General features: G+C 51.3%; 1 protein-coding gene across 1 annotated transcript in view; it reads left to right on the forward strand.

Annotated features, from left to right (window-relative positions):
- The first annotated feature begins 566 nt into the window (after positions 1-566).
- Positions 567-14714, forward strand: part of Kcnk12 (potassium two pore domain channel subfamily K member 12) — a 47650-nt gene continuing 33502 nt past the window's right edge. The window contains exon 1 of the mRNA XM_032908712.1: positions 567-1888. Coding sequence (XP_032764603.1) covers positions 1498-1888 — 391 coding nt within the window. The 5' untranslated portion in view covers positions 567-1497. The remainder of the gene's footprint in view (positions 1889-14714) is intronic.

Genomic DNA, 14714 nt, shown 5'->3' on the forward strand with positions numbered 1-14714 from the left:
CTCACTCTCCACCGCGCTCGGGGTGTATCCAGGCTGTATCCAGTCCCTAGGACTGGTGAGCTGGGGTAGCATAGAAGCCACAGCCCCCGGTGATCCTCCTGCTCTGGTGGCCCTGAGTCCCCCACCTGCGCGTGACTCCTCCTCCCGTCTCTATTCCGCAGCGTCCGCACCCTGGCGACACGCTGTTTTGGCGACCGCACCTGCGTCGGGGTGGGGTGGGGTGACACTCTGGAGGTAAAAAGGAAAGCGAGAAGGGTCTGAGAACACCGCGGTGCCCGGTAGGCAACCTCGCCCACGGTGCCCGGCCCCCGCAGCCTGGAGCCTCCCACCCTCAGGCTGCGGCACCGATGCGCTGTCCGCGGTGCTGACGCCGGCCGGTCGCTCGGTCGGGAGGGGGAGCAGACGCCCTGGTTCCCGCCGCGCCCGGAGCCCAGAGAGGCTGCCTGTTCTCGGTTCCCAAACCGTATCTCTTCCCCCAGATGATTCCGCCGGAGTCCTGGCGCTGCGGTTGGATCCAGGAACAAAAGGGTGAGCAAAGGGAACTTAAACTTCAGGCTAGAGCCCGAGAATCAAAAGTCGGGTTTGGCTCCCGATGCCCCCCAGCCCCTGAGACCTCAAAGCACCAAGTTGAACAAAGTTTCCCGGTGGCTTGAGAAAGGAAGACGTTCCGGAGACCAAGAGCAGGGAAGGGAGGACCGGTTTCCTAGCGAGCTGGCAGCCTGCACGGCAGTGGGACACCTGCTCCGGTGGGACGCACTGTTGCGGCCAGAACCACCCGGAGGCGTCGCAGCAGCCCAACTCTCCACCCATTCCTCCCTTCCTGATTCACCCCTCCCCAACACCCCGCCCCGGGCTCGGATGACTCCGCCTCTCCGTGCTGGGTAGCTCCTCAGCGGTAGCCGGGAAAGGAAGGGAGCCTTCCCCGGAGGACTCGGCTCGGCTCTGAGGCTCGGAAGCCGACGCCACCAGCTCATTTACAGGGGAGGAAGAGGACTGCCCGCGCTGCCCGAGCCTAGGCGCGACCGATCTCCAGCAGCCTCATGGGACGCCCCAGAGGACTCCCTCTGTGCCCTGCCACCGTGTTCCGATCCTAGGCGTCCGGACTCCACGGTTCACCCTGACCGCAGCCCGCGGCCTGTCCAGAGTGGAGTATGCGGCCCGGAGCCCCGTGGACTCCGGCCACCGGGCGGCGCTGGCCTAGCTTCGGAGCCCGGAGCCCGAGGGCAGCAAGTGAGGAGCCGCGAGAGGCAGTAAGGCGTCGGGGCGCGGAGAGAAGCGCTCCAGCCCGGGTGTCCACTGGGCCGGGTGACCGGTGCGTGGCCTGAACGCCGGGCAGGAGGCGGATCGCCCTGCCGTCCCGGTTCCGGGGAGACTGCAGAGGGGCTCCGCCGCAGCCCCTGTCCTCTGGCCACCATCCTCACGCTCCTGCTCCTGCGGCGGGGATGTCACGGCCCCGGCTCCGAGCGCCGTCCCAGCCCCGGGGCTGAGCTGCGGACCATGTCCTCCCGCAGCCCCCGGCCCCCGCCCCGCCGCTGCCGCCGCCGCCTGCCGCGCCCCTCCTGCTGCTGCTGCTGCTGCCGCCGCTCGCACCTCAACGAGGACACCGGACGCTTCGTGCTGCTGGCCGCGCTCATTGGCCTCTACCTGGTGGCGGGCGCCACCGTCTTCTCCGCGCTCGAGAGCCCGGGCGAGGCGGAGGCGCGGGCGCGCTGGGGCGCCACGCTGCGCAACTTCAGCGCTGCGCACGGCGTGGCGGAGCCGGAGCTGCGCGCCTTCCTCCGGCACTACGAGGCCGCGCTGGCCGCCGGGGTCCGCGCCGACGCGCTGCGCCCGCGCTGGGACTTCCCTGGAGCCTTCTACTTCGTGGGCACCGTGGTGTCGACCATAGGTGAGCGGCGCACCCGCGCGTCTTTCCTCTGAGCACCTGTCACTCGCTACCCTTTCCACGGATCGGAGACCCGGCCGGCGTCCCCGGGCTCCTCCACTTCTATTCTGATACCCTTTTCCTACTTTTGTCTCGCTCTCTGTCCTCTCTCATCCTCCTACTTTTCTTTCCTGCATTTGGAGCGCGGGGTGGACCGAACGGACCATGTCTCTTTCCTATCAGCTAACACTCGCCTGACTGTGTGTCAACCAGGAGCTGAGCACTTTGAAGGCTCCTTAGTATTGTCCTCTGTAAGAACGTGTGTGAGAATATATGTCAAGAGCTGCTATTTCCCACCCAACCCAGGCCTCACTGTCCTCAGGAATGATTACAAAAGCCATTTTTGCATCCGTTCCCCGCGTTTTAATTTCCTCCTCTCCTGTTGACACTGCCCCACCCCCTCAAAGAAAATCCGTTATTCAAAAGCCAGCCCTTCCGCTTAACTGTTTTACACCATTCGCCTTGGTTTTCCTCTTCACACGGCCCTAACTTCTCCAAATTCTTGACCTCTTGTCTTTGTTCCCCCTTTCCGACCAATAGTGGTGCCAAAGGACAGCCAGGACATAGTCGCCTTTACATTATACTTTGATATAAACAGTTCGCGTTTATAACATCCGGGGATAAATGTGCACACTCTTGAGAGACCCCCCCCCCATCTAGACTGGAGTGTCCTGGTGCTACTCCAGTCACCACTCTGTCCACCCACTCCTTTTCCCCGGAGTTTGGCATCGTGGAAGACAGTCACTTCTCCCCACTTATTGAGGCGTCCAGAGCGGAGAAGACATACCTTGACGAGACTTACCTGTGTCTCACCCACTCCTTTTCTGAGTCTCAGAATTGGAGAAGCACTTGCTGGTCACACTAGTCACCCCAAGAGATCCTCTTCTACCAATGCAAATTTGAAGAAAGGGACTGTACTTTCAGGGTTTCAAGGTGAGGAATTTTCTAAACACCATTTTCTTGTGCAAGTTCAGAGCGTGGGGCACAGACTACCCACCACCCACCTACTGCTGCCTGGAGGCTGGAGAGAGGCAGCAGGCTTGTTCCAGAAAGGCACAGAGGGAGATGTCCCGTGGCGCCTCTCTCTCTCTCTCTCTCTCTCTCTCTCTCTCTCTCTCTCTCTCTCTCTCTCTTTCTCTCTGTGTGTAGTGTGTGTGTGTAGTCTGTGTATGTATGGTCTGTGTATATATAGTCTGTGTATGTATGTATGCATGTATGTGTATGTATGTATGCATGTATGCATGTAAGTATGTATGTATGTATGTTCTGTTAAAGTGCCTCCTTGCTGCCAATCATTTTTCTACCATGTCATGTTTGATCTGATTGTTTTAAATAGAAAAGGCAAATATGGACTGAGTCTGAAGTCTATACAAATTAGATAAAAATACCCTTTAAAAATATATCATGTTGTTATGGTGATTGAAGATATAAAATGACCCCCTCAAAAATCCCCTTTTAAGAGCTGCATCGAGTTGCTATAGCAACTAGAGGGTTTTTTTTTTTTTAAGTGCTTTAAAAGTACTAAGGATGCTAAATCTTGGAGGATGACATCATGTGTTTATAGTTCAGTGTTAACATGCACTTTTTTTTGTAAACATCCCCTGTGGCCCTTCTACCGAGAGGTATACCTGTGAACATGCTTCATCACGGTGTCTCTCTCCCGGTGACATGGTCTAGCAGCTTCCTAATAGAACGGCAAGATAAGCAAAAGCTGTTGCCAGTGTTCTTTTCCCACACAGGCTGTGAATCCCACCCCCCCAAAGACCCTACTCTTGTGGCCTATGCTCACCTTGTGTCTCCTGTGAGCACTGTCCCTTCAGAAGCGGTGATTCTGAACCCAGGCTTCTCTCTCGCCTTCGTGGACAAAACCAAGTCAGCTTGTTTGAAAATCGTTCCATGTCTCAGTCAGGATTGGCTGTTCTCTAGTCAAGCGGAAATGAATTGTGTTCTCTCTTGATTTGTGGTTTTGGATGTATGTAGGAGGCAGTGTGGACAGGCTATACCAAGGCTCGTGGCTGTGGTATGAATGACCTAGCATGTGGCTTCCAAAATCTGCAGGGCGACATTAGTACCAGCCTGTGGATAGCTCGGGGCTGAGCTGGCCCTCTGCAGGGATATCAAAACGGCTATGTGAGTAGCCTCTGTCAACTGCTGTCCTGGTGCAATGCTTGGGGATAGTGGTTTAACCTGATCCTCTTACATCAGTCAAGTAAGTTCTGCTGAGTCGCCAACCACATGGTCATACTTCCCACCTTCTCGGTGGAAAGAGTATTTGGATAAGATCTCAGTGGAGACCTACGATGTCTGTTCCTTTTCTAGTTGTATATGTCCTTCTCTTTAAGTGTCCAGTTGCTATTGTTACTAACTCATTGATGCCTGCAACCATGCAGGAACCACAGCTCAGCCAGGGTTCGCTTGTCTGCTGTCTCATCCTCAGAAGAGAAAAACTATTATGCTCTGGGCTTTACTCGATCAGTGATCATCACAGGGTGTGTGTGTGGTTCGTGCATCAATGTGGAGTTCAGGGGTCTACTTCTGTATCCTGCCTAATGAAATAGAGAATTTCTCTTCTTGTCGTTTATCTGGTTTATAGTATAGACAACCCTTCATTCCACAGCTATGAAGTATTGTGTGTATCAAGCCCAGTGCTCTATTTTGAAAAATCAGTCTTTGTTCCACTTGCCAGGGGTTTTAAGCGTATTCCAACATAGGCAGTTGAGATGCAGCCATCTTCACTAAAGATGACCAGAACACAAAAGGAGACCTTTGGTCAAGTCTGTGTGGTGTAGTGTTAGGAGATCTACACAAGGTCATTCACCTCAATCCGGCGTTGGGCTTGTATGGTACATATTACACTAGTTTTACACATATAGCAGTGGGGAATAGTCTTGTGTGAAACTTAAATATTAATAATGTATATTTATCTATATGTGCTCTGCCCTGTTCCCACCCCTGTGTGTGTGTCTGTGTGTGTGTGTGTCTGTGTGTGTGTGTGCGTGTGCGTGCGCGTGTGCGAGTGTGCACGTATGGACGCATAAATCTGACACTAAGGCAGGGACTAGTTTGCTGGTCAGGCCAGCAACTGAGTAAGTTCAGAAAAACCTGAAGGATAACACCGATGTTACAGGCAGATGGGCTAGAAGCAGCTATGGGCCTGAAATGGCTGGATAAGCAAGAGCCGATACAAACTCAGAAAGTCAGAGACAAGAGGCAGCAATGTCCTGGTGAAGTCCGAAAGCTCTTGCTGTCAAGAGCAGGGATTCAGGGGAGGTAACAAAAACGACAGAATTGCCCTCCAATAGTAGGCACCACAGGAAGGTTCGATCTGTCCGTGTGTACTCAAGGTCAGATGGAACATCACAGTGAGAGGGAATGTTTGCCCTTGAAAGGGGCCCCATATCCTAAGCTGGGTGCTTTGCAACTGTGTAAACACACACGTGTTCGCGCAGCACAGACCCTATGGGGAAACGTGCCTACACTCGCTCAGCAGTAGCTGAGGCTGTATAAAAAAAAATCATCTATTTGAGTAGCTCAAGCAAGACATTTAAGAAGTCCACTTTGTGCTCTAAATTATCCACCCTGATTGCTCTCACAGATCTGAAGCCCTGGGTAATTGCTACTTCCCCCATGTACCCTCTGTGACATATTCCTTAGCGGGTTGGAATTGAGTGTATTTTAATGTGAACGTGCTTGTATCTGAATCCCGCCTTTCAACAAACACCCAAAGCAGCAGAACTCGTGGCAGACGCAAGCGTGGCCCTCGGGCATCGTTATCTGTGTCTTCTGGGATCGGCGTGCCGGCAATGAGGGTAGTGGCTCTCGCTCCCCGAGTGGCTGGTTTGCTGACTGTGTTCTTAACAGCAGCACTCTGGCTTGCAGAAATTCAGAACCATCCAAAGGGTATTAATCCATCACTTCACATCTTAAAGGATGCTTTATTGGTTTTCTTTGAAAAGATTAAAAGGAAGCTCTCCCCCAGGGCTTTAATTATGCATCTGCTGTCAGACTTACACATACAGAAGAACATATTTAAAAGTCTTTCTCAAATGGCAGCTTGATCGAAACAGAAATATTTTTGCTTCCTTCTATTAGGTTTCCTGGCAGAGCGTTTTAGCCGTGAAGCTAAAATCATGCCGGCAGAGATGGTATGGTGTAGGTACGGGGTTGTTGCTCTTGGCACTGCATAATTTAGCTTGCTGCTTGCAGAATTAGGCCCACTTAATTATTCGGCCACAAGATTAGTAACAAGTCCTAACTCCACCCTACCTCCCCCCCTTTAAAAAAAAAAAACCATGGGTTTTTAAAAATGGTTTTTGCTGCAGAGGCAACATTTTGGTCTCAAAATGTCACTACCATAATTCATTAGGGTTTCTTCTAACATGTATGTTATGTAGCTGGAGGTGGTTTTGACACCCGGAGTGACATACCTGTCCCAGAAGGGGAGTGTGGGGGAAAGCGCCTTCTCTCACTTCCTTCTCTCATTAAGTGGTTTTTGTTGGAAAGCGACGCCTTGACAGAGTTGAAGGATGTTGGGGAACGCATACGCATACGCTTGGATTTGAAGCTCAGTCCTACTCTCTCGTCTTCCCCCGTCCACACCCTATTGCTGACCCAGGTCACGGTGACTATTTAAGAGAGCCAGAGAACAGGTAACACTGCCCCCATGCTGCTCTTCTCACACCTGCAGGTCCTGACTGGTGTGGAATTGTATCATCAATGTCAAGTCCGAGTTTCCTCATGGCCTCACATGTGGCTTTGAAGAGGTGCATGCTGTTCTCTGTAGTCGATGCTTCCTTACTGCAGGCTAGCTGGGTGGTTCCCAGCCTGGGCTATTTTGAGCAATGCCACAATGAGCCTCTTTATGCGTGTGGCAGGCTCCTTCTGTAGAGCATCTCCTCAGGGAGTCTCCAGCAGGGAAATCGCTGAGTCAGCGGGTGCTACCGCTGCTGTCACAGCTCCTGGCCAGCCATCTTGGAGGGAGGAATCCTTGGCTCTTTCCCCCGAGGTGAGCTCGCTCCTGCTTCTACAAAGCCTCATGGCCATCCGCTAATTGCTCCATGGATGCTGGCCACCTATATACTGGGTTTCTCCAGGATCCTGCTGAACTAGGCATCTTCAGCCGCCATTGCTGCTTCCTGTGGGAAGCACGGGATGAGAATAGGACAAGGAGAAACAGATGGAGACAGCTGTTGCAGGTTGTCAAAGGCTAAGACAGGGGAACAGCTGGTTCTCCTCCTCCCTGTCTCTTAGGGAATGGTCTGTCATTGTTCCAAGTCTCAGCCGCTTGGGAGCCCAGTGTTGATGACTTTTCCCAAGGCCCAGTCTTGATGGCTCAGAGTTGCCCCGAATGGAGCAAAGCTATACCCTTCAGTTCTATAGCTGAAAGTACCATGAAGACATTCTAGAACGTTCCAGAACCATTTAGAAGAACATCCTGTCAAGGAAAGCCAGGCAGCAACCCATTATAGAAGAACAGACTGTGGCAGAGCCGTGCTGATTGGAGATCAAGGCAAGACCCCCCCAACCATGAGACCACCTCAGACGCCATCTGCTATCTGAACCCTCCCCCTCCTTAAGACACAGTCCTGCTATGAACTGTAGCCCAGGCTGGCTGCAACCTGTTATGTGGCCTTGGCGGCCTTAGAACTCATTTCCCAAGTGCTAGAATTGCAGGCATAAAATATCACACTTGACCCTTGAAGTCTCCGAGGAGCCCTAGAGCCCTTCCAAGACTGGTCTGGAAAGGACCAAATTAAATGTATTTCTCATCTCACACAAGGCCCAGTGGGGGCCACACATTGACTCCATAGCAAGTCCAAAGGGCATCGATAACTCAAGCTTTAGCAAAGCTTTGTCAGAATTGCTGAAGGTAGATGAATTTCCCACGCACAGAAAGGACAGGGATGGAGTGGGGGACAGTGTTCTTACACACTCTTGTACTCACTGCTCAAAGCAGGAAGTCAAAGACTGAATTAGGCTAAACTTCTTCCAAGTTGGAACCTAGGCTTCTAGAAGAATGAGCACTCGATTCTACGTGAGGGAGAAGGGGAAGAGGTTGTAAAACTTCCTCATCTGCAGGTGGTAGCCACAGACTTTAGTTTGGGCTTGGAGTCAAAGTCCCCACGTTCCCAGCTACAATAGGCCTAGCCTTGCTATGTAGGCTTCTCATATTAGGAGAAGCTAGGAGACGGCCAAAGACTATTGGTCTGTTCCTGGGGTTGTCCCAGCCCCAAGTCTTCCCTGAGTGCTTAGGCCCTCCCCTTACTTCGGTCCAGTACTGCTGACCCCATCAGTAGGAGGGCTATCAACCAACACAGCCAGATGTGTAAGGAGCCCCAGGAGTGCACCCTGGGAGGCTCAGCCTCAGAGCTCCACAGTAGCCAATCCCGCTGGGGCTGAGGTAGAAGGTGGAAGACCCTGAAGCTACAGCATCTCACTTTCTACAAAACTGAGAGAAGCTGAGCTGCAGTGCAGGGAGGCCCTTTAGAGGCAAAAAGGAGTGTGAAGGTCCTTGCCCCTCACCCGTGCTGGCACTTGGCTGCTTAGGGTTCTGATCCCGGGAAGTTCCTAACTGCTGCCATTCCATAGCCAACTACCAATTCTAGGCCACGGAAGCAGCTAGACCTCCTCTCATGGCAAGTGGCTGTATGAAGGAGGCTTCGGACCCTGTCTTGGCTGTCACTTCCTTGAGCTTGGACAAGCTATACTCCTGGCTCACCCATCAGCAAGTCACTAATGACTGAACGTACCTGTGCTTCCTGAGGAGGGGCTCTATTTGGTTCCCCTGGGTCTCAAAGGACCCATTCTGAGGTAACTGTGGTGGAAAACTCGGTGCCTTACTGTTTCAAGTTTTACACTCCCTTGTCTTCAGGATGACTACATAGACTAGAAAAACAAGGTCCCCATGTCTCTCGCACTGTACCATATGAAGGAATCTCCTAGTGAGTTCTTACCCTGCAGCCTCTATTTGTAGTCTAGGCTGGGACCTCAGGGTCTACATTTCACACAGTCCCTTTGCTATGTCTAGACCTCTGGGCTACAGACCACACTTTGGAGCCAGGGATCAGAGAGGCAGCACGATTAGGGGCAGTGGCTGTGCAGCTTTGGGCAGAGCACATCCCAGGAGTGGGGAGGTAGAGACAGGTGCTTGCTGGCCAGCCAGTGTAGCCTCCTTGGCAAGTTCCAGGTCTGCCAAAGATTTTCTTAAGGATTTTCGAAGATTATCTTAAGGAGAGGGGACAAGAGATTGGGACATAGAGACGACTCGGGAGTCAGGAACACTTGCCGCTCTTGCAGCAGAACACTTAGGTTTGGTGCCCAGCACCCACATGACAGCTCACTACATCCTACAACTTCAGTTCCAGAAGACCCAATGCCCTCTTCTAGCCTCTGCAGGTACCACACCCAAGTAGCACATGGGTATATACAGGCAAAACATTCATATGCACAATAAAAGTAAACAAACAAACATCTTTTTTTGAAATATATGTTGATGGCCTCAGGCCTCCATGAGCACGCACTTTACTATTGCTGTGCTAAAACACCATGACCTAGGCAAGTTGGCAAGTGCGGCTTGCTGGTTTGCTCCCATGGCTTGCTCAGCCTCCTTCCGTATAGAACTCAGGACCACCAGCCTAGGGCTGACACCACCCACAGTGGGCTGGGCCCTCCCCCATCGATCACTAGTTAAGGAAACACCCTGCAGCCTGATTTTATGATGGCTTTTCCTTCACCGAGGTTTCCTCCTCTGCCATGACTATCTTGTGTCACGTTGATATAGAACTAGGCAGCATGGCTGACCTTTTCTCAGCTTGACGCGCAAACACATCACTGTGAAGACAGAAATGTCTTTTCTGTTCATCCCCGACACCACACATTAGTAAAGATGTCACAATAGAAAGCATTTTCAAACTTACAGAGTCCTACAGCCTTTAAAAATTCAAACAATTAAAAATTAGGTCTCTTTAAGATGCTTCTTTTAAAAACCAAAGTCTTTAGAAATCTAATGTCTCTCAACTGCAGGCTCCTATAAAAATGAAAAATAAGCCAAATCCTTTCTTACTTTAAGGAGGGAAGAACCAGGCTCAGTCATGATCAAAGCAAAGCAAAACCAAGCTCCCACAGGGTGAATAACTCAGTGTCCAATGTCTGGGATCCTCGCCCATCTCCTAAGCTTCTCCAAAGGGCATGGGTCAAGTCTCTAGCTCTGTCCTCCATAGCACACAGACTGCTTTCTAGGCTCCAGTGGTAGCACTGCTACTGCTGTTTTTGGTGGTCACCCCATGGTACTGGCATCTCCAGAATGCTGGTGTCTTCTGTTGCAACTGGCTACACTTTCACCAATAGCCTCTCATAGGCTCTCTTCGTGATTCCAAGCCTCACTTTCTCTGCATGACCCTTTTTTTTTTTTTTTTTTTTTTTGGTTCTTTTTTCCGAGCTGGGGACCGAACCCAGGGCCTTGCGCTTCCCTAGGCAAGCACTCTACCACTGAGCTAAATCCCCAACCCTGCATGACCCTTTCAATATAGGGCCTTCAACTGCCACTGAGCCTGCACCCTCTCCTTCCCTGTTGCTGTAAAATTATAAAAACAAGCTGTCTTTTACCCCCACTAGGTCCGACACCGCAATGCCCCAAGATATCTGTTAGATATCTTAATTTCAGTCAGCAAAGTGTCTCACCTGCCTTTGCTCCATCTCCTATCACACTGCCGGTGGCTTCTCTCTGAGCCTGGAAACAATCTCTCCACCCATCTAGTTCCCAGACAGGCTGCCACCATGCCAGAAACACACATCCCAATTCTGTGGTGACCCAGTGTCTCTACCACCACATTCTCTCTTGAACTCAAATCGCCACATGAAAGAACACACAACACAATAACCTCTGATCCAATTGATAAGATATAATCGCACACCTAGACATACAAAGTCCAGTACACATCCATCCCTTAAGAACATTCATGACAACCTGTAAAGGTGTAGAGTGGAATCTTAACATCAGCCCCCATGTTCTCTCAGCAGCTTCTTCTCTTCCCATCAGTCACCTCCTCTTCCCGCCCATCCTTCCTTCTCCTCCAATGACAGGCCTCGTTCTATCTTGTGCCTGCCTTCACCCGTATGGCACCATCCTACACTTCCCCAGTGGCCTCTCCTGGCCTCTCAGTAGAAGACCTCAGCTGAGTGAGGAACAGCCTTGGACACCTCTGGAACAGCTTATGTGTGATGACTCTAAGGAAAACACTTCCCAGATTTCACCTCAGTGATGCTGGTCTCTTCTTAGTCATTGCTAATCTCTGGGCTCCAGCTGACCAATATCAATTATCCCAGTAACACAAAGGTTTTATATCAGTTGTTCTGGTCTCTTGTCAATTGTGGCTGACCCTTCAGGTCCAGTTGCCCAGAACTGAAGATTATTAATTCAAAGCATGCAATGACTCTGATAGAGTCTTTAAGGGACTCTCAAACTTCCCTCTGGAACTTCACAAGCCAGAGCTTTATCCTCCATTTCTCTTAACATTCTTACCTCCCATGATCAGACAGAGCAGCTCACCAAGGTTTGGTCTCTCAGTGGCTTTTCCAGTCCAAACTTTCCACAATCCTCCTCATGGTCAAACCTGTCACAGCAGTACCCTACTCCTGGTACCAATTTCTGTCTTAGGGCTACTATTGCTGTGATAGACCACCACGACAAAAGCAAGCTGGGAAGGAAAGGGTTTATTGGCCTCATACTTACACATCAAAGTACACGGTGGACGGAAGTCAAGACAAGAACTCAAGGGCAGCAGGAACCTAGAGGTGGGAGCTGATATAAAAGCCATGGAGGAGTAATGCTTATTGGCTGGCTCACCATGGCCTGCTCAGCCTGCTTTCCTATAGAGCCAGGATGGGTCCACCTACAATGTGCTGACCCTTCCGCCTCATTGGCTGGTTAGGAAATGCCCTACAGGCTTGTGTTGAGGTGTAAGTAATAATGTGCACTACCGGTTCCTGCAAGTTCCCACTCCGTGCAAGTCGTTGCGCTCCGTTTCTCTGTCAGCCACTTTCACACGCTGTCCCCTTGGTGGGTTGTTACCATGCCTGAGACTCAAAACATCTTGTTCACGGGCTGTGCTAGCGTGGCCCCACGCCACACTAGCCCCAAGCATTCTATAGCCTAGCACGGCTTCCTGTCACAGACTCTGCTCACAGTCCCAATAATCTAGTGAAAACATGACTCAACAGACTGTAACCCAACCAGGTGTATGTTAAATGCTCAGTGTACAACACATCCACACAATTAACTTGCAACCAATTGATAAGGATATAGACTGCCCACCTAGATAAGATAAATTTGCCTATAGAAATCCATCCCTTAAGAAATATTCACAACAACCTATATCTATGTAGAGATGCATGGCGAGGACCATTTACGTCTGCCTCCATGTTGCTTCTCTCCGAGCTCTCCTCCGAGCTCCAGTCTCCTCTCCTCTCTAAAACTTTTCTCCCACCCATCCTTCCTTCTCGTCCAATGGCAAGCCTCGTTCTATCCTGTACCTACCTTCACCTGCATAATGACATCAACCTGCAGGCTTGTCTGTAACATTTTTCTCAGTTGAGCCTCCCTCTACCCCAACACTCTAGTTTATGCCAAGTTGACACAAGACTAACTAGCCAACACACGTGCCAAAGACGAAACAAAGTAATTCTTGCTCCTGAGCTGCTGGAAAGGTTGAAGGGGCACATTCCGTGCTGTGTGCCTGATAAATCCAGTTGCAGCTTGCCAGCGTTGGCCTTGCTGAGCCTTGGGCTGCCTCACCACCCTGTGGGGGTCCCTCTGGGTCTCTGCCACATCTACACATCTGGTGCTTCTGTGTTAGCTTCCATGGCTGTGCTGAAGCAAAGGCTGCCTGCTCTCCACCCATCACCTAAAGGTAGACCCTGCCCCACTGTCGGGCAATGTAGAAACCAGTTGTCTGTTCTCCAGCCTTAACATCTGGCTGCCTTTCCTCGTTGTGCCTCCAACTCGTCCACCCACCCGCGCTTGCTCCAGACACTCAGCAATCTTCAGGACCATCGCTCATTCCCTTCCCTTCCCCTGGAAGACCTTCTCTTGCTCCCCATTTCCTACCCATTGAACTTACTCTTCAAGGTGCTTGGCATGAAACCCTCCTATAGCCATCAGCCTCGTGCTAATCACTGATGTCAGTGCCAGCCTCCCCAGCTCTAATATAAACTTGCATTGGGCAGACCAGAGTATGCCCAAAGCTGGCACATGGCCTAGCACATGTCTTGTTATTTGTCCATTCTTTTTCCAGGGTAGCAGCTTTCTCTAACTTGTGCTGGTCTCCACTACACTCAGTAAAGTGACCATGACCAGGTCAGCATCGACGTGTTCAGTGACCATGATGAAGGGGGTGCTTGGCACAAAGTACTCACCTAGCCAACCATGTTGAATGAATGGAATGAGTGAATGAGTGAATGAGTGAATGAGTGAGTGAGTGAGTGAATGATTGAATGGGTGAGTGAATGAATGAATGAGTGAATGAATGAGTGAATGAAAACTTTGAACCACTGGGAAACCTCAAGCTGTGCCCCTTATACCCACACTCCCAGATCCTCCTTCCTTAACCCCATCCCCGTGGCTGGTAGAACTGAACATGTTCCCGGTCCCTGTGCCTGGCCAGCGGCCTAATCTCACCGGAGCTGACAGGTGTGCTGCTGGAGAGCCAGCTCTGTCATCTGGGACTCCCCTGGCTGGCAGTGCAGTCTCTGGCTTTTGAGTCAGATGGATCCTGTCCTGGTCCTGATTAAGGACTTTTGGACGTAAAGGTGACTGGCCAAGCCAGAATTGCTGGAGTGAAAATAAACCAGGTAAAATGAACTCTTAGATCTGTCACACGCACGCACACAGTACTGTCCCCTCCCCCACTGGGCATGGTGGGAAAAGTTCGGTCCTGCATGAGATTCCCTGCTTGTGGCCCTGTTTCTCCCATTGCTTCAGAGCAGCCTTGCCCCAGTCTTAGCTGCGTCCCTTAGTCATGAGCGTCGCCTGGCCCCGGCATTGCCTGTGCCTTCACTAGCTCAGGACACCCCACACGGACAGACACTGGCTCACAAATTTGATGGAAGTTTTTATCCGTAAGAAAATATAATTCCACAAACCAAGAAAAGCCACACCCACCCACACAGCCCAGCACCTCCACGATGCCTCCAGAAATACCCAGGAAGCTTTTATTGGAATTGGGTGTCCCAGCTTTCTGGAAAGTTACAGTTGAGATCAACGCAAACCCTGATTCACAGCCCTCTCCCTTCTCCCTTCCAAATGGCCGAGATCTCCTTCCTTGCTGCCAAGTGCTCTGGATTCAGAGCACCTTCTGCAATCCTGATTGGCTGCTCACCCCAGACCCTGCTAGAAATTCCGCAGCAGGAAGCAGCACTCTGGAGGCCTGGGGAGTTTAGATCGCACGGTCGTCTTCTTCCTCAGAAAGCAGGGGTGATACGTTAGCCAGTCCTGGAACAGATGAAGCAGCCCCTACCCGTGCAGTGCAGATATAGACCGTCAAGCCCAGCCCAGCCAATATGCTCGGCACCCTCGCCGCACTTCCTGTTGGGTACGCACTCGCTCTGTGAGTAGCGGTATCTGTCTCCTTTTGGACAGGGTTCCTGGGAGGTGGAAACCCTATATCGCTGGCCCTTCTCCACCCCACCAAACATGGCCCATGGCTCTGCAACACTCTTGAAATGAAGGTAAATTAGAACAAATGGTTAACCTTTCCCAGTCTGCCTGTATTCTTGTTGAAGAAAAAGTAAAATG

This window comes from Rattus rattus, chromosome 7 (assembly GCF_011064425.1).
Source record: "Rattus rattus isolate New Zealand chromosome 7, Rrattus_CSIRO_v1, whole genome shotgun sequence".
Taxonomy (NCBI): domain Eukaryota; kingdom Metazoa; phylum Chordata; class Mammalia; order Rodentia; family Muridae; genus Rattus; species Rattus rattus.